Raw genomic sequence first — 21,504 nt, forward strand, 5'->3', positions numbered from 1 at the left:
ATTAAAAATTTTCTAGTAGCCACATTTTAAAAAAGTAAAAACAGGTGAAACTAATTTTAATAATTAATTTTATTTAACCCAATATTTTAAAAAATCATTAATCATGTAATCAACATAAAATTCCTGAGATACTTTACATTCTTTTACTTGTTAAGTGTTTGAAATGAGGTGTGCATTTTACACTCATAGCTCATCTCAATTTGTTTTGGCAACCTTTCAAGTACTCAGTAGCCACACGTGACTAGTGGCTGTGGCTGCCTCATTGGTCAGTGCAGGTCTTCTAGATTCTTTGCTCTTTCTATGAATTCTTTATAAAGTCTGCTATAAGAGAGCACCATCACTACCTTTACTCCACAGCCAGTTAGCTTATTCAGAAAGTAAAGTATGATTTATTTTCATCATAGTCTGAGAATGTGAACATCTAAATTTCCAAGTGTGGAGTTCCTAGAATTCATCAACTTCCTACAGCCTTTTGAGATATACAAGAGGTAGGTATACAAAGATTCAGAGGGAGAAAAGGCGGTGACCAAGGGAACTTTGGAAATAACCCAACTCTTGGGTGCTGGTCTCCGCCTACATCACATGAGCTAAAATAACATGTGTCTTACTTGGATCCCTGAGAAGCAGATCCTGAGACAATGATTTATAAGAAATGGGTTTATTACAAAGTATTCCCTGTAAAATTATAGGGGAGTAAGCAGGACTGGGAAGGGTGGGGTACCAAGCAAACTCAGGTAGATGGTAACTTTTAATTCCTTTCTGTGTAGACCATATCCCAAAGTTGGGTTTTCTAATCAGGATCAAGGGACCTGGAGTATGGTGATCCCTATGCCTGTTAGTCTCGGTTAAGTGCTGCTGAAGAGGGTGGAAATCCCCAGGAACTTTCTGCTTTCTGTGATAGCAGGCAGAAAGGGTCCCGGCATCCAGAGGAAGACACCGGTGATAGTTATTGAGAGTAAAAGTCCACCGGGGCAATGTGTATTAAAATGGCAAAAGGATCAGAGGAGATATGGGCAGAGCATTGCTAGAACCTGCTACAGCAGGATAACATATCTCAAGACTTTTGGATACCAGTAGTAGCTACATTATGTAAATAGGAAATGTTCAATCAAAGCCTTGGGAAAATTGTTCTAGAGCAGTGCTTCTCAAACTTTCATGAGCGTATAAATGACTGGGTGTCTTGCTGAAATGTAGATGCTGATTCAGATATCTGAGAAGGGGACAGAGAATTCATATTTCCCAAGCTCACAAGTGAGGTCTATGCTGGACCATGCCATGGAGCAGCAAAGTTCTAGAGTGGACTTGCAGCACCGACTGAAAGCTTGTTAGAAGTGTAGGACTTTAGGCTCCACACTGGACTTTCTGACTCAGAATCCAATTTTTACAAGAAACCCTTATATTTTCTATGCTTATTAAAGTTTGAGCATACTGCTGGGCCATCGACAGCATATTGAGCAACAAGGTGTTCCAGGAAGCATTATTCTAATTTTTGTCTACTCACTTCCCAAGCAAATAAAGAAATTATTTTAGTTATTAGTTTTAGAATAACCAAAAGGCCTTACAGTTATATTAAGAAAACATAAAGAGATATGGCCAGAGCATCTTAAAGGATTCTCTGCTCATAATGGGATTATGACATGCTTTGCTGCAGGGTAGACAGAGCAGGCCCTGGCAGTATTCTCATCAATCCAGTGCTGGGCTCTAGTTAGTTTGGCATTAGAAGGACAGCTTCTTATTTAATCTGGAGGGTTTGTTTTCTACTTTCAGAGACAAAGTTCTGATAATTGTCACTAAGCTTTGTTCGGCACCTGCTATGTAAACCCTGAAGTTTCTTAAGTGATATTTTATGCCTTATGATCAATCTCTTCTCATAAAAGGGATAACAGAACTGAACTAGAGAAAATGGATATGAGATCAGCTTCTTTAGAGTTTCAACTGGAGTTTAAGTGTGCATGTTTGTGTACTATATCTGTAAGATTATTTCTGCAGTTCCCTAACCCTAGGTTCCAGTGCAGTTAATGAGATGTTAGTCTCTTCACCGTTAGAGATAACTTTTCCTACTATGTCACAAAGTTAATTTACTTTTATTTCTAAAGCTATTTAAGTTCCATCATTCTTGACACAGGATTTACATGTTTGCTTAATACTACTAATTGTGTCACAATTCTCAATTCTCTCATAGGTATTGTTTGAGTGTTTACTATACACTGAGCTGAGTTCTTTGCATCTAATAACATAATTAATTCTCACAACAATTCTCTAGGAGGTAGGTACTGTTATTAGCCTCATTTTAAAGATGAAGATTTATGTCCTCAGAGCTAATAAAAGTTAAAGTTAGGGATTAGATCACTGGTTTCTTGGGCTCTAAAATGTGTACTCTTAAATACTGTGCTCTTAGTCATTTTGTCCTAGACAATTTTAGGGTTGCTGATACATATACTTCAACAAGATAAAAAGATAAATCCACTAAATTGTATTTTCAATAAAACACTTGATTTAACACTTACTATGGGCTAGGCACTGTTCTAATATTTTGTAAATAATTAACTCATTTAACCCTATAAGATATATTCTATTATTCCCACCCTCGTTTTGCAAATGAGGAAGTTGAGGCACATATTCAGCAACTGGCATAAGGTGACACAACTCGTTATAGGCACACCTGAGATTTGAACTCAGGAAGTTTGCCTCTAGTATCTGAACACCTTATCATTATGCTATAATGATGAAGTAAACATGGTAGAGAGAAATGACAAGGGAGATGATAAGATGTACAGAGGGGTGAAGTCAGTCGCAAAATGCAGGTCTGAAGTTTTGAGCTTTAATAGAGGTAGGTCACAAATTCAATTCAAACTTGCTTTAATGATTTTAAAGAGAGAGATTCAATCATAACATGATTCACAGTTGCCCTGAGTCCACATACCCATCATGCAGCAGTTGAACAACTATTTTTAGTTCTGAGAACAGAGAACAGTTCCTCCATTTGCAATTCACACCTCTTAAGGTTTTGGCCTAACTTATGACAGTAAGAGGTATACAAACAAGCACGGGATCTTCTGGAAGAAATATCATTCTTGCAGATGTTTCTGTTTCTCATTGTTCTGGTTCACATTATTTTAAATATTTTAATGTATTGACTTTACCTTTTTTTTTAGTATTACACATAAAAACACGGAGAATAGTGTAACTAACACAGATACAAATTAAACAAATGTTGATATTTTGCCATGTTTGGCTTAATACTTTTTAATATTGTATGTCAACTGTAATTGAAAAAAAAGTTAAATTATTAAAAAAAGAACATACTAAACATCCCCCCAAAAGTTAAAAAAATGATATAATTAAGATTAAACATACCTGCCTACAAATAAATGTAAATGAGATAAAGTTATGTACTAAAATACAAAGACCTTTTAGAGTTGAATAAAAAAACAACTATATGTTACAAAGCAAAATAACTTAAAAATGTTGAAAAGAAAAGAATAGACAAAGTTTTACCTATCAAAGAAAACCTAAAGGAAAGATAAGGGGGAAGAGCGAGAATGGGATAAAGAGGAGAATTTTGTAATTATAGGATATAATGAGTAAATAACTCGATAGATAGATAGGTAGATAGATATAGATAGATGATTGATAGAGATAGAACAAATAAAATCAACAAAAACAGGGAGAAAAAATAGATTACAAACAGAAACAAATAAATGTAACTCTAAAAGAGTAAAAATATATATACACACACACTGAACTTTGCAGTGAAATGTAACTTTGCTTCTCCTTGATCCCATTCTTCTCCCTCTCCCTAGAGGCAAGCTCTTTTTTGAAAGTTAGATATCAGTATCATCTATTTTCTAAGGAAAATGGTATAGGTCAGGGTTCAGTAAACTAAGGCCTGAGGGCTAAATCCACCTTGCTGCCTATTTTTGTAAATAAAGCTTTATTGGAATACAGCCATACATGTTCATTTATGTATTATCTATGGCTAGTTTCATGCTACAACCGCAGAGGTGAGTAGTTGCAACAGAGGCTCCAAAACCACAAAATATTTACTACATGGCCCTTTACAGAAAAGTTTGCTATTCCCTCATACGGACCCCTTGTATGTTTAAAATAGTACATAAATTATATCATGCTGTGTGTATCCTTTGGCCAATGGATATTTGCAACCAACATTATGTCTTTAAAATGTGTCCTTGAATCTGCATGTAGATGTAGTTAACTAATTTTAACTACTATACTATTTTACTATTTATTAATCCATATTTTTATTGATGGACATTTATTGTTTGCAAAAACATACTTCCTGTTGCCTTAGGCCACATCCAAGAGGTTCTCCAGGGTGAATATTAAGATGAATTCTTAGAATCCTGCATCTTCCTCAGTAACAAATGCTGCTACTTTCTCATTGAAGTGGCAAGGACACTCCACGTTCCTAATGACAGTGAACTTTTATTTTCCCATGACCTCAAAAATACTTGCTATCATCAAACTTTCATAAAAGTTTTGCAAAGCTGATGAAAGTAATATGGGCCCTTGTAGAGGTCTTAACTGGCATCTCTGGTCTATCAGCATAGTTAAGCATCATTTTATATATATGTTGGGTTGTTCCACTTTTCTTTTTCTGAAAATATCCTGTTCACATTCTTAACCCATTTTTTTTTCTTTAGGGTACTTGTGCTCATTGTCTTTAAAAATGGAAGGTTTTTTGTTTGTTTGTTTAAGGTGTGAGCTCAAAAACAGGCCAGTGGTCATTATTAGCCTATTGGTAGAAACAAAGTGCCTTACGGTGCCTGTGTGTTGTAAATGGCACCCGTGGCATCATGTCATGCAAGGTACCCACGCTATGCCTGTGACCTGACACCATGTAGCTGGAGTTACAAAGAAAAGACAGAGAGTAACCTCTGCTCTCAAAACATGTATTCATTCAGAGAGTTCTAAAAGGAATACTGAACCTCTCTGTGTCTCTCTCCCTCTCGATATACATGTGTAAATAATTACAATTATAATATATAATTATGTCAATGGTTACCCAAATGAAGTTAAAAGAGTGACAAATGACAATAATCTAAAAGCAAGTTATTTCCAAAGCGCCTGATTTGGAAGCCTCAATTTGTTGCATTTAATTAAGTTTTAACAAGTTCCTAGAACAAAGAATAATTTACAACAAGCAATTTTTAAATAATAATTTATAACAATGTATTTTAATATTTGTGAGACATATGAAGGTCCTAACAATTTTTAATAGCTTTCTATTTATTTTTCATTTATTGGCAAACCCCTGTTGCCATCAGTGATAATGGCGTCACTCCCATTACCTCTGCTCAGTAGCAGTTTCAGATTTGGGTGAGAAGGAACCTTGTGTGGCTCATTCAGAGTTACAGCATCTGGTTGAGCACATTTCTCTCACCTACTGGCATACATCAGAATTCATTTTGCCGAGCATTCATCTTAATGGAACAGTAAAGCATTTTTTTCATGGAGAAAAATGGTATATGAGTTTATAAAGACTTTCATTAAAATCAGAAAAGACTATTTGAGAAGTCACTGCATTTGTGATACTATTTACAGCACTTAGAATTTTGGTAAAATTTCTGGTACAGTCTCTCTGTATTAGGTGGCAGTGAAGGTCTTCTATTTTATAGTCAAAATGTGTAATATCAAGGAAAGATGCATAATTATTTTCAGACCCTGAGGCTCAAATGTCTTCAGGCTAGAGAAACAGCTTAAGAAACTAGCTTAAGAAACAGGAGAATTTATTGAGGACACTGGGTTATTTCCTGTAATTGAAGGAAAAATCGAACAAACTGCAGTATAAGGATTGCATTTATAGTACAAGGTCGTCAGAAACTTGGGGCCTGAATGCCAGAACTTTCTTCATTGCTTTTTCACTGCTCTCTCTTCCCGATGCCATATTTTTCCCGCTACTAACTTCTTTCCCATGGCTAGCAACTGCAATAAGAGATGTAACATATGGCACCATCCACCACTGGAGACAGTCTGACTGATTTCTCATTTCCGGTATGAAAAATCCTGGAAAAGATGTCTAGATATATCTAGACATATCTAGATATGTCTAGAATAATCAATTCAAGTAAGAACCTAGTAGTGTCCATAAAAACCAGATCATTGAAACTGGGGAAGAAGCAGTGAACAGAAGGATGAAAGAGTATAGAAAAACCAAATATATCCATCCAGAGGAGTATTGTGGAAAAGCAGATAAAAGAATGGATGTGTGTCGTTCTATAACTTGTGTGGGATCTCATAGTTCTGTGTCCCATTCTTTTTATAAAATAGGCAATAAATCCATACTTGTTGATTTGACTGTATGAATGAATGTGTAAATGAAAGAGAATTACATTCATGCTTTATGGTTTATGCCTTTTGAAATTATTTTTCATGTGTTCTCCATTTGCTATAAGTATTCAATCATCATTCTTGGCTACAGGACTTACGATAACGGCTTCACATTTTCTATGGTAATTTAAACTATGCTAAACTCTGTTATGAAATCTCTTGGAGTACTGTGTACAACATGAGGCTAAGTGGGGGCTCTCCAATTAATAAAGTACAGAAGCTCTAGTATCAGGGCTTAGCTCAGTTATATCAGCTACATAGAAACGCTTTATGCTTTGTTTTGCTTTAGACTGTATTCTGAAGAACTGTTGTCTGACTGTCTTTCCCCAGATAAGTGAAGTACTGCTGTGCTAAATGGTACCCTGATGGCCTAAGGAAGTGTTCACACACCTGCATGTGCAGTATAGAAAATGTAGATCTTAGAATGTAGAAGGATCCACATTTTGAGCTAATTTTGAAAGGTGTCAGGTCTAGTATATCCCTAGCCCTCTTCCAACACCTCTTGACATTCCCCTGCCCAATGGGAAAAGTTTAATGTGGTCAGACAAAGGTAAAATGAATGTTAGGAGAATTCTTCAAGAGAAAAGATCCCCTCCCTCCCCCCAAAAAGAGCAACAAAAATGGCACAGAGTGGAGGAAAAGAGAAAGATGTTCGCTTTGGCTAAGTTTTCACAATGAGACGTTATCAGCTATATCATTGTGAGTCTCGAGATGTATTTTGAGCATCAGCTGAGGAGATACCCTCCTTCCCCTCCAGCTAGTTTCCTGAGTCACTGCTCATTTGTACAGCTGGGAAATGTTAATCAAATGCCCACATACGAAATCCCTAAAGCTTCGTTTCTATGGTTTTCACGTCAACCCTTCGTAGTTTTGAAATGGTTCTTTCCAAAAGCCTCATGTCACTTTTATGAAAACACTTGTTATTATGTCTTCTGAGCCTAGCAGTATCAATGCTAATTATTACTTTGGTTGAATTTGCCCAAGTGCTGTATACTATAGACAATAAATGTATGTAAGCAGGGTCTGCAATTATAATTGATACCACTGTTTATTTTTTAAAAAGTAATTCTCTTTGAGGAGATCAGATAAAAAAATTAAAGAAAAAACAGCTAATTTCTTCAGTAAGATGTACGTCAAGTGAAAAAAGAGGAGTAATCACAATTTCTTGGGAGTTAAAAGGTGCTGCTTATCTGTTAAATAAAATCTGCCTGACAAAATTAAAACTACTTTTATTGAAAATCAATTAGTAAACTACACACAGGTACTTCTTCATTAACTCGTAACTTAACATATGGAATTCTGCTAAAATATAATTTTCTCATTTGGAAATAAATTGGTTTTAAATTATGTTAATTATGCCACCCCATCTTTATTTTAAAACTGTTTGCAAGCTACATTCTTCCCCTTTATACGAAGAGGTATTTGGTTTCTGGTAAGTGACTTTATCCTATTAGTCCCTCCTGTATTATGAGAATTATTCTTTGCCTTGGCTCTGATTGACTCAACTTTGGTCAATCCTCACGGCTTATGGAGGCTATGGAAGGGTAAATCTTAAACACAATATATGCTTGTCTTCTAATTTAAAATTAAAATACTGGAATCAGTTTTATTTAATGTTTCTTACTGACTCTTCTATTATTGATAGTTTCGTTAGTTTATTTAAAAATATACTTTACTGAATTTCAGAACCCCACTCAGCCACTCTCTAGCTGTAGGACCCACTGCTAAATGCTAGCTAATATCCATTTTCTCCTTCTTTCCTAACAGAAGTCTGACATTATTCAGGACAGCAATATATCCAACTAAAAAATCTACATTTTCCAACTTCCCCAGCAGCTGGGGTGGCAATGTGACACATGGTAAATTACATGTTAGAAGTCTGCTAGAAGGCTCTAGGAAAATGTGGTTTCCTGATGTGAGTGCTCCTTTCTTTTTGCTGGTTGGAACACAAATGGAAGGGCTGGAGCTACAGAAGTATCTTGATCTAAGAGAAAAAGGCCACGAGGATCACAGGGTCTCAACCTTGTTATCCTTGAGCCACAGAATCAATGCCATAAACAACCACCTACTTCCCAGATTCCTGCTGCGTGAGAAAAAAATGCAAACAAACAAAAAAACAAATAAAAAGAAACAGATAAAAAAAATATTTTAAAGATTTTTTTTATTTGTTTAAGCTACTATTCGATTTGATTTTCTGTTACTCTAGGCCAAATGTAATCCCTCCCTGATAGAATCTCCTGGAGTTTTTCTTAACCTGTCCAAAATTAGTTTGCTTATAAATTAAAGCTAATAAGAGGACTTATTTCATAAAGTTGTTTTGAGAATTAAGCAAGATAATTCATGTTAAATTCTTCAACCAGTGACAGCCACTACAGATTCTTAGTAAATGATAGCAATCAAAAAAAATTATTTATCAAAAAACACATACATAATTTTAAAACTTTGACTCGAGGGGTTATAATAAAAAGCAATGATTGCTTATGTCACTCTCATCCTAGTTTTGCTTCTTGACAACTATTTTTCAACGTTTCTATTCTTCAATTCCTGTGGGTACTTTCATGTTTCTAAATAATATATTTGTACTGCTTTTTCTTGACTGGTTTTAGAATTTAACTATTGCTATTCAGCTCTGATTGATGAGTCTTTAAACCTGTCATCCCATTTTCTACTGCCCTTTCTCTTTCCTTCTAATAGAATTGTGTCTCTAGTATTCTTTTTCCCCCCATCATCTCTACAACCTCAAACAACATACTTGATCCACTAATTAAAGATAATATATCACTTGGCTTCTCTCTTTGTGAAAGAACATTTATCTGCCCAATCCTTTTACCTCCAATTCTTGTTAGCTTAAATTTACTTTTTAAATTGTCAAAGTTGAAATGTTTTTTTATCTTGTTCAGTATTTATAATTGACTTCGATTATTTGCTTATAAATCGATTCCAAAAGTTTAAAACCAATAAAATAAAATTTTACATGATTACAAAAATCCAAATACAATTTTCTGCAGGGCCATATATTAGACTATGATTATTTTACTTGCTATAGTTCCAACACCATTAACCACATGGCTTTCAAAAGGAGACATTCCTAATACCAAGATATTATCGATCTTTTCTGGCTGCTTCTCCAGTTGTTGAAAATCTCGCATGCTTTAGCATGGCTTATGTTAGTATAATACATTTCTTATACATTTATCCCTACCTCAATTTTGTGGAGGGAGAAGAAATTTAAGACTTTTTTTCCCCATTAATCTAATATCTTCCAGTTTCTTACTTGAATTGCCTGATTCCACTCCTATTCTTGCTGTTTCAACTTCAAGACCTTTCTTTAGCTTTCACACTTATTTTCTTGCATTGTGTTTTTCATATTTTCTTCTCCTGTTTTCTCCTTTTCATTGGCTACTGCAATCTCTAGATTTATTGTGTTTGTATCTTTTCTGTCTTATTGTCATCTTTTTTGTCCTTTCTACTTTTTGGTTATTTGTTTGCTATCTTTATTGCTGTTGCAGTTGTTTGGCTTCACATTCTGGGAGATTTCCTTCATCCACTCTTACAGTAGTTCTGTAGAATTTTGATTTTAATTTTTGTTACCTATTTTTCATAGCATCTTGTTCTTATACAATATTCTGAAAACTCTCTCTGATGATTCATTTTTTAACAATTATTTGTTTCTTGAATTAGCATCGTGTCTTCTATTATCACTTCTCTTTTTGTTCATCTTGGCCTCCTTACAATTCAATGTTGTAGTCTTTCTCAATAACCTGTGGATATTTTGGTTTTAGTTCGTATTTTAGACTGGGGTGGTAGAAAGGCTGAGAGGGAGCTTTGAGTATGTCAATGGGATTTACTGGCTTGCAGACTTCTCCTTAGAGTAAGTATGTGAGTGCCAGCCACTATGGAGTGGTATCCATAAATGCTAGAACAAGAAGAGCTTTACTCTGGATCCATAACTCAAATGCTTGCCACAATAATTCCTTTCAAATAGTTTGTTCAATTCCATAAAACACCAATGCTCATTTTTTTGACCTGAGAAGTAATTGGTTATCAATTATTCTACATGTGGAGCAGGAGGAGGGAGTAGAGGGTCTGATGGTTTTGTCCTTATTCCTTCAATTCCTTGACATTGTCTTCATTCCCAGTACTTACTCCTTGATCTGCTGGGCTGGTTATACTCAAGTCTAGAGGCTCTCTCAATTACTTCTGAGCAAGCCAGTGACTTCCTTGTAGCTCTCTATGTAATTTAGGTTGTGGTTTTCTCCACTTCATCAGGCACTCTCCTCTCTTCATTTTCTTCTTCTGCAAACTTATTGAAACATGTCATCTCCTATTGACTTCTCTCATTCTCTTCATCATTGGGTATTTATGTTCCTTTATTCTCATTTTCATAGCATCTCAAGAGAGACAAAAAGTCACGCCTTTGCTCATTCTGCTACTTGGGCAAATATTATTTTTAATTTTATGTTCAAATCCAATTTCTGTTTTTTCCTTACTAATTGGCTCTCCATCTCAATAAATGCAATTTTAGAAAGCCCTGAGAGCATCCTTAGCAGCCTCTTTCTCTCGTGCCATGTATCTCATCCATAGCAAATCTTTTGCCTTTACAGTCAAAATATATCCAGAATCAACCATTTCTCACTATCTCTACCCTAAGCTTTCTTGTCTCTGTGTTTCTGTTTCTAAACCCCCTTCTATGGCTTTTCAACAGTGTAGCCAGGGCAATCCTATTAAAATATGTCACAACAAATCAATCTTTTGCTCAAAACAATGCAATAGCTACTTGTCATTGGGAGTAAATCCAAATTCTTATAGCGGCCATCTATCACTATTTAGGTCACCCATCACCCCTCCCCCAACTTCTGTGACTCATCTCTCCCTTCCAGCCAAAGCTGGACGTGATCTGGATGGCGCACAATTTCATCATGCCTCTCAGAATGATGTGTAATTTAAAACTTATAAGTTGTTTATTTCTGAAATTTTCCATTTAATAATTTTGGATTGTGGTTGACTGAGGTTTAGTTGACTAACTAAAACCACAGAAAGCAAAACTGTGGATAAGAGGGGACTGCTGTATACTATTTAGCAAAGAGAATAAACAAATTACAACCACATGAAAAATATAGAAGAATATCATGTATGTAATTTTGAGTCACAGACGTCAGACCTTAATGATTCCATTTACAAAAAATTTAAAAGCAGGTAAAATTAATCTATAAATTTGGAGGTCAAATAAGGGTGTGTTGGTAGGGTAAACATCTGGTGTGCTAGTGATGGCTCTGTTTTTGATATGTGCTATTTATATGGGTGTATTCTCTTTTCAAAAATCAATCAAGTTATATAGTTAGGATTTGTGCACTTTTCTGTGTATATTATATTTCAATCAAAAAATATTAAAAATCTGGCTAAGCTCCTGCTAACTGCATGGCTAAACAAGAAAAATGAATTTGTTTAATTTGTTTTTCCAATTTATAAATGCTTAAGAGAATTCAGTATGTATAGAATTAAGAAGTAAAAACAATGGCATCTGTCAATTCTTGTGCACAGAAGTGAATGCAAAATTTCCTCTGCATGACTCTGCCATTAGGCATCTCGGTCTTAACCCACTAGATCCCTGATGTCTCATTTGCTGCATCTTAACACACTGGAGCAACATCTGGGCTGAAATTTGCCAAACTGGGCAGTGGTTCAACAATGTTTCTAGCCAAGGGGCTGGTGAGCATGTCAAACTATTTAGGAGTGAATATCAGAGCCTGAATGTCAAATCCTGTTTCTCATAGTGAGAGGTCATCTCAGTAATAAATTGCATTGAAAAAGATTAGGGATAGGGGCTGAGAGGTGGATGGGTGAGGGGATGAGCTTCCCAGGGACCCAGCCATGGACTAGAATTCAGGGGGAATACATTCTGAAAATCATTTTAATTTTCTAAAACTAAACAGGGAAGACTTTGGCTTTGCTGCCTTTGATACTGGTATTTCTCTTTGTTAATCATGAAACATTTCATTCCTTGCTGAGATTCTCTAGATGAAGTGGTCTCCTATCAGTTACTCAGGATCTCTTAGACCTGAAGGTAAACACTAGCATATGGCAATCCTGTGTGTGAACTCCTGTCTTTGTCTCAGAGCAATCTGTTTTCCAACCTATACAATGCGGTTTAGACTGCATGACTGCAGGAAGTAGTACACACAACTCGAAGTTTCCATCTAGTCCCCAGCCTCAAAGAAAAACAGAATATTGGAAACAGGGGCTAGAATTGGGCAGGAAGAAGAGAATTATTTTTATCTTCAGATTCCTTGACCAATAAAAAAAAAACTGTACTGATCTGTTAAATCAGTTAACTTGTACTATTTTTTTGGGTTGATGTAAAGGGTCTGTCTTTTGTAGTCCATCTTAACCATACCAGTCAGATCTTTGAAGTAATTCACCAACTAGTGCTGAAAAAGGCTTGAAAATTCAAATAGTCCTTACTCTCAGCTGCTTTCTGATCTATGTCTCCTTTGTCACTGATAAAATAGAGGCAATAAAAAAATATGTACAACTTCCTCCATCGCATGTACCTCTTACCAGCATCTGTCCTAATGTACTCACTTTTTTCCCCCTTATTGATGAAAAACCCTTGCTCCTGTCTGAGCCCAGCCCCTCTATTTGTAAACTAGGATAGAGTCAACAAATTGTTGTTTTATTAAGGACCAGATAGTTCACATTTTAGGCTTTCTGGAACATTTGGTCTATGTAATAACTTCTCACCTCTAGTGAAAGCAGCCATAGATAATATGTAATCAAATGAGTGTTTTTGTGTTCCAATAAAACTTTATTTATAAAAGCAGGTAGTCAGTTGGACTTGGCTTCTGGGATGTAGTTTACTGAGCCCTGCACTAGATCCTATTGCTCTCGCCTATTCAAGCTCCAGCAATTCTCCTGCTTTCCTACATCAGCACGTTGTTTCCCCTCTACAAGTTCATTCCCACCAGCGCATTTGTATATTGTTGTTTCTCCCATTTTAAAAACCATCACTTGATCTCACTTCCCCCTTTCAGCAGTCTTCTTATTTATCAGGTGCCCTTTACTTGCCTTTTTAAATTCTCTTGAGAATTAAAAAAATCCTCAAAAGAGTTCACTTTTGTCTTTTTAATTTGTCTATGCCAATATTCCCCAGAGCCTATTCCAGTAGCTTTTCGACCCCACCACTCCTCTGAGGTTGCTCTAATCAAGGTCACCAATGACCTTTATATTATTAAATCCAATGGTTAATTCTTGGTCTTCATCTTACTTAACCCATGAGCAAGATTAATCCCATTGATTATTCTCTTCTCCTCTCTAACTCAGAGGGCAAATGTGAAACAAACCACTTATTTTCCAGGTACTTTAAGGGGAGATGCCCCAAAACAGTAGAGAAAGCTGATCCTTAGGGTACAGAGGGGTGGCAAATCATGCTGTGTAGCAAAAAGTATGATTGTTGTTTAATTAGAAGAGATACTATGGTTTTAGTCAGCTACAGAGGGAAAAATTGAAAGACAGTTTTTTCTCCCCAAGTCCATTTTTTAAAAGGAGTCACTTGTCCTAAGAAATATATAAAATATGCAATTTCAAGTGATTTATGTAAGATAGCATTCAAATCTGGAATAATACTTTTATGAAAGTTTAAGTCTTGGTTCTGATTAAAATTTTTAATTGCACTGAGATTTTTCAAAAATCTACAAAATTATTGCAATTGAGCAATTTACTTCAGATTTTTGTTTTCTCAGAGCACTCCATAAAGAAGTAATTTCCTTTTCCCACCCTCATTCTCCCTCTCCTCCTGTTTTAAATTTTCTTACAGATTTTCCTCATAGATCTCCATCTGACCTATGATATGTTTACTTCGGCATATCTGTGTTTCTTCTATTTTTTATTTATTTATATTATTTTTTAATTTTTTTTCCCTAACCCTAACCCTAAGTGTTTCCTCTAGAATGCTGGCTTTCAGTATTCTAGAATGTGGTATCCTTAACTCTGGCATTGTGGCTAGCACAGAGAAGGCACACAACAAATGTGCTGAATGAATGAATGAGCCAGAATCTCTTTATAAACAATTTCTTCTGGAGATACTTGACTTTCAAAAAAAGCTTAGGTTTCTGTCAGGCATTCTACATAATGAGAGAAGCTATTTTCTTTGCTGCAGGCACTGTACAAGGTACCATGTATATTGGCTTTAGAGATTAAAAGTGTGATGTTATGAAACAATAAAATTAGAAAGATGGAAAACAACAGTTTCAGAATAAAATAGTGCTTGCAAATCTTAACCTTCTGGCTGAGCTATTTCAGTGGCAGGAAAGTATCCTATAGAATATCACATTTACAGAAGGCAAAACATATTCCGTAGGTTAATTATACTAGGAACATCAAGTAGCTACTAAAAAAAGTCTATAGATACAGTCTTAATGAGAAATATTATATGGCTCAGAAATCAAAACCCCTATAGAAAATTAGTGGGTAGGAACCCACAGAGAAGAGAAAATTGAATATGTTTTAAGCATAACTGCATAAAGGTTTAATGCAACATAAGATATGTAGCTTAGTTTGTAGTATAAATTCTATATTCACTCTTAGTAAGAACCTCTCTGATACTTACTGAATGTTTTAAATTGAGAGTTAGTGAATCTCATGAATTGGTCATTTTTAAAATGAAATATGGTTGCATTTGGGGAAAGATATTTTTAAAATATTTACAAATACTTAATATTTGTTTGTATATATCCATCCGTCCATCCAACCAACCAACCATCTTACCATATACTGAGAAATGAAGTATATACAACTCAACAGGTAACTAACAAAATGCCAGAATCAGAACTATTGCAAGTACAACGCTGTCACACAGACAATGTTTCATTGACCTGAAGTCTCTCCAAGTGTAAATTATAATATAGAACAAATAGGTGATTTGGTTCTTAAAGAGAGAAAACAGATTAGGTTTGTAACACAGTCTTAGAGAGTAGTTTATAAATACCTAAGAGTATTAAAACTGGCGGGCATTTTATTCATTCCATTATAAGACTTGATGTTATGTAAATGTTGGAATAAACTTCTACCATAATCACTAAAGAATCAGAAGTCAGGTCAGTACATCTGGTGTAGCTCAGAAAACTGTCAGAGCACTGAGGGTTAAAAATTTATAGATATTAATGTCCCAACAATGAACACTGTTTTGACATGACCCCATAGTTGTGATCCATGATGTAAGAAGCTCTATAAGGGCATAATGTCTTCGCACACTTTAAAATATTCTTGGATTCATATTCTTAACTCTTGAAGGAAATTGTATGAAGGGTAAGGATCATTGCTAGTATCCTATAAACATGGTAAAGAAAACTCTTCCTTCAATATGTTCATGTCAGTGCTCTTTTAATGGCAATTAGATATTTTTAGAAAAAGCATCAAACTTGAGTGCAAGGTTCCCAGAAGTTCTCAGCTTCTTGTTTGATATATCTTTGCTGTATTCTAGTTATTTCTGTATGCATCTGGAAAGGCTCACTACTTTAACAGATCAGCAACTCCTTAATGGAGAAATCGTGTCTAATTTATCCTTTTCATCCGTAGTTGAATAAATATTTTTATTATTTAAAATTTTATTTTTTTCTTCTTCCTCATATTAATTGAGTAGCTACTATGTGCATGGTCTTGGGCTAGCTGCTACACAGGGTAAAGGTACTGAAGATGTCTGCCCTTAAAGAGAGGGTTGGAAAGGAAATGGGGTTGGCAGTGGCATGAGATGAGAGAATGAATTGTGATATGATGTTTAGGTAAAATGAAATGTGGTTTTACCCATATTTTCTTTTGCAAAGTTATATTAAATGCCTTATTCCTAATGAAAAGTCTCCATAATTCTAAGTAGATGTCATTACTTGGAAGTGTTTGAATTACCCTTCTACTTGGCAGCTGAATTATTTTTAGACAGAATTTTAACACATGCTAAATACGACAAAAACTCAAAGTCTTTCACAGGCATCAGTACAGTATCATAAGGATTCAGATGGTGACAAGCTTCGGATATTTCTATTCACCATACCTTGGCCACTTCTTCTTGGAAAGCCACAAGGTTCAAATAGGAGATGTTAACTAAGTCAACCCCGTACACCACGGTTATCATGCGATGTTCCAGGCGTCCAATGTTCCCCACATCCAAAAGTTCACGTAATTTGGGGTCCTAGAAAGAAATGTTGAAAAAAGTTAGTTTATAACTAGAGATTCCAACATGGTAGCATAATTTCAAAAGAATTAGAGCTAGAATGCCTTCAAAGAAAAGTTGCCTTTTATTCTTCCATAACATTTTCATGTGCACAGTTCTCCCTTAATTTCCTCCAATTGTCCATGAATCATGTATTGAAATGCAAAATCACATCCCTTTCCTCAATTCATGGACACATTAATGTGAAAAAGGTGGTTCTCAAAGGAGGTAGAATCAAAACATGACAATGCCAGCATGGACCTTCTCTAACATGTGGTACCTATGTAAAGAAATAGGCTATTAGTGTGAGCAAAATGGCAGCACATGCCATGAATATGCAAATTTCAATTCTATCATCAGAGCATACTGGGATTTGGAGAAAGAAAACTTCTGCAGTCTTTTCAGAGCAAGTTGCATTCTTTGGGACATCCTAAGTGAGGGTTCCTTGGAGATATAGTCCTGATGAAAAAGAAATTTCCAAACCTTCCAAATTCAAAGTTTGATCTACAATAGGGCTCAATCAGCTAGGCTGAATTTATTTTCTTTTCATAGGCCAGGATTTGAAGAAAATGAGAGGTTCATGAAGAAAATTAGCATCAAATCAATCACTTAGGAAATTTGCAGCCAGCATCCGAACAATGGATTAACTTGCATTCATATTTATTTAGCTAAATGCTAGGGCAACAGGGCTGGATTACTTAGGCTGGTTAAGCTGATAAAAACCCTTCTGAGGTTTTTACATAGAGCATCCTTATAAAGAAAGAATAGTCTTAAAAAAAATGACATAAGTTATACTTTCAAATGACATTTTCAGCAGAGGAGCTCCTCAGAAACTAGGCAAAGGGGGAAGTTATCTAGAAGGATAAACTGTAAAGGCACCAAGTTTTGGGAGGACTTTATGGGAGAAGAAAGTCAATGGAAAGAGATGTCTAAAGAAATGGTTGCTTTTGGGTCTGGGGATATAAGTGGTTGCACTTAAAAATCGAACAAAATCAAAATAGTAACAACAACAAAAATCCACAGACAAGTGGTTTGAATGAAAACCGCTTCTTCCAAGAGCCTATTCTACTGAGGAATTTTATATTTGAATATTTCTCATTGATTGAACCTCCTGATCCTTTTCAGAGAAGGATTTTCTTACTCAGGTTACTACCAGATTCAAACACATTTCTTGGTCCCTGCAATTGATATAAATTCCTGGAAACTTTTATAAAGAAAATAAGCTATCTGCACAACTGTGTAAAAATATTCAATTTCTCTGCTGGAAAACACTAAAGAATATAGTTCAGAAAAAATAAGAGGTGAGGTAAACTTGGAATTTCAATTTTCACTAAGTTGTCACTCAAGGCCTACTATCCCCAGAGAATATTCTAGTTGTCTCCACAATTGGAATTAACCGGACTACTAAGAATCCTGGCAGCTATAATTTAACCGCACTTTTAAAATTAAATTCTAGATCATCTCTATTCCCACAAGAGTTACAGAATAGAGATTTTCTGACTAAATAAGCTCACTTTCTCTCAATCACCAGGATTTGTGATTAAACTTCATGTCTATTGCAAAGAAAGTCAAGTTGTTCAAGTTAATGATTCCCATTTCCAGGTAATAGGCCACTGAAGAAAGTAAAGTCTGCTCTACACTGGAGACACAAGGGCTCCATTACAGGCTGTTATTATAATTATATCATCAAAATATTATGAATTAATGTAAGGAATAAACACAAGCTAAGGGATGATTTTTAAAAGAATTAAATGCCAGTTTCAACCTTCATGACTTTTAAGAAAAACTATTTTATTTGTATGCCAGATATCCACCTCCACAAAAAAAAAGATACCTTTTCAAGATCTCTAGATTTCATTTTTTGGTGCAGAAAACATGCCTTACTTAATTTTCATCCCCATGAAATATATCTTTACTGGATTTTAGGCTTGTTAAGCAACTTGTCTTTTAGGTTAATTTTATTCCCAGCACTAAATGCAATATTCTCAATCTGATTTACAGTTATATGGATGTAACTTTAATCCATCATTCATATAAAGGATCAGGTACATGAAAGTCTTTCCAGAGTCAGTACAAAGTTGGAAATGTAAGAGATGGATTCCTTATTATACTTAAGTGACATTTATATGCTCAAGCTTTGCAGGGATGAAGATACCTCTTCTTTGAAGGCAGAGCAAACTTTTTAAATGCTTTTATTCAAATTTTGTTGTAAAGAAAAGATAAAAACTTATGTCCAGTATGATCAGACACTTGAATTTAATAATTGCCTCTCAAAAAATAAAAAATAGATTAACAAATTCCCTTGGAATCAATACCTATCCTAACACCTTTCACTTTAAAATGTTTCTCTCTTTTTTATTAATGTGATGCGGAATGCCATTCTCTTCTTCAGGATGTACCAGTAGCTTGGGCAGGTCACACAGTGAGAAAGATTTTTAAAGATAAAACACAATCTACTTTCATTGACTGTGACACTGAAATACGGTGGCATGAACATTCTCCTACATAGAGGGGAAGACTTGGAGGATGTTGTTTATGTTTTTTTTTTTTTTTTTCTGTAAATGACAGATTGAGATGAGGGACTTGAATTTTCTTCAGCTATTTCTTTAGATGAAGGGAGTGAATGTGGGAGGACAGATAGATTATGGGCAAATAATAGGGAAAAGAAAGAGCTGGCAGAGTGCTGTCCTTCATATCTCACAGTGGTATTATTGTAACAAGATCTTTTATATTTGCTTCAGATAGAGTGGTGATGAATATGTATAGTCAGTCTCCATTATATTCACAGGGAGCCTTAGTGTATAAGTAAAGAAATCTATTGGTGGAGAAGAGAAAATGCAGCTGAACTGGCTATGCATTTCTAACCAAAATAAAGTGGCCTGAAAATACCAAGCATGAGTTGATTGAGCTAAAGCTAACACTATTCAAATCTAAAGGGGAAAAATGTTTGTTAGAAATGTAAAGACAACCATTTTGAAAAAGATTCCCCTTGATCACAGGCATATCTATGCAGCTAAAAATGTGGTTATCCTTGGAAATGGCTACGGAGAAGAGATAAATAAAATTTAAGGAGAGTCTCTAAATAGCATTCTAGTGATTAATTAAAAATTTAACTGCTTGAGGTTTTCCTCTTCTCCAGGACCAAGCTCAGGGTGTGATTTAGTCTGTTTTCAAAAGCTAGACTGAAAGAAGAAGGGATCTTGGAGGCATTCACACGGGCTGATAGAAGAAGCAGAAAAAGGGGATTGAAATTAAGTGCTCAGATTTCTGGGAACAAGGAAGTTAGTCCCAGCACGTGGAGATGTCCACAGGAAAGAAACTTGCGGAGCTTCATAAATGCTGTAATACTGTCTCTTTCGAGAAGCTGCATTATACTAGTATGGCTTCTAGGTTGCGTACATATGCCTGGCTTACATAATATTTGTCTTGATGCTCCAGAAGCTGATCTGAGTCAAAGATCTGGGGGCAAGTAGGTTATTTTGCAGGTGATCACAGAAAACACAATGTGGGAGTGGGAAAGTGAGACAAGGAGGAAAGGAAGCCAATATACAGTGTGTTAATGAGTGGTTTACCACTTTGGACACCTGAGGCTCAATCCAACCAGGGCTACTCAAGGATAGTGTAAGGAACCCACCTCAGAATTTTCCCCAAGGATCCTAGAAGCTAAAATATTGATCTGTCAACTCCCATCTGTCATTATAGAGAGTCTCTCCTGGGACACCAACTCTCTTGTATTCCCATGACCAGAACACTTTCCCAGGACTATATGGGAACTCTATGCAGGCAACCTCGGGGGGTAGGCCAGTGGACTATCAGTGCATTGAAAATGTCTGTTACAGAGTTGAAGGAGTGACCATCAGAAATAAGAACATTTTCCTGATTATTGTTTAACCTTCATGTATTTTATGGGATCCACATTTGAAGAAATTTCACCAGGGTAGCAAAGAGATTTAGATTCCTAATGGTTCCGTTCTCTATAAAAATTGTAAATATAACTATAATAAGTGCTTCTAATTAGTAACTATGTGTCAAGCACCACCCTAGCTTTTGTTATTTTTCTCCTCCATTTAATCTGCAAACTAACATAGAAATAGCTGTTTTTTTCCCCCAATTTGCAAATAAGAACTCTGAGGTTTGAGGAGGTAATTTGCCCAGTTTTATAAAATGGAGAGAAGAGACAATTGACTCCAAGTACATTTGACTGTAAAGTCTAAGCCCTCTCCATGTCATATTGTGTTACATAGCATATCCAATTTGATGGAATTTATATAAAAATAGCGCAAATATTTCAGCTGGCAGCATAAACTTAAATAAATCAAAATCGACTGAAGGCATGTCCATATTTTAGGCACTTCGTTAAAATATAAAGTAATCCAAACATAAAATTAAAATAGGTAAGAAATGTGGTCTAATGGCACCACTTGCCTTCCTAGGAAACAATGGTAGCTAAATGGTCAGGTTTAATTGTTTGCGCAATCATCCTTAACTGAAAGTAAAAAGTGCATGAAATACATAGGTGTTAAAAAAAAATGGTCAACCGAAAAACCAGTTAGCTTCCTCATTATCATCCAGTCAGTATCTGTCATACTCAAAAATTCTAAAGTATAGATAGCTTGTCACTCATGCTGAAACTGTCTCTCCAGCCTTCTTTGACACATGCAGCCACCAAACTGCCAGCAAAATTTACGTGTGCAGCCATTACCACTCCAGTGCATAAAAATCCACAGGACTCAGGGATAGTGATGACTGCAAAGCAGGTAATTAGAAGTCATATGTCCTCTCCTGTTTAAAACCCCCAACAAAGAGGGTGAAATGCATTCTATTCGCCTTCAACTTTCAGGTGGTCAGTGTTTCTAGGTAAATTTCAATAATCCTGCACCCAAGTTTTAGAAGATTAATGAGGCCTGTTTGTTTAAAGAATGCAGATACATTTACTAAGTTCTCCCTGTTCT

At 35.5% G+C, this 21,504-nt stretch overlaps 1 protein-coding gene across 1 annotated transcript in view; it reads right to left on the reverse strand.

Annotated features, from left to right (window-relative positions):
• Positions 1 to 21,504, reverse strand: part of PLCB1 (phospholipase C beta 1) — a 411,190-nt gene that overhangs the window by 200,895 nt on the left and 188,791 nt on the right. The window contains 1 exon segment of the mRNA XM_039874578.1: positions 16,394 to 16,531. Within this exon segment, the coding sequence (XP_039730512.1) occupies positions 16,394 to 16,531 (138 nt within the window).

This window comes from Pteropus medius, unplaced genomic scaffold, assembly GCF_902729225.1.
Source record: "Pteropus medius unplaced genomic scaffold, Ma_sr-lr_union100, whole genome shotgun sequence".
Taxonomy (NCBI): domain Eukaryota; kingdom Metazoa; phylum Chordata; class Mammalia; order Chiroptera; family Pteropodidae; genus Pteropus; species Pteropus medius.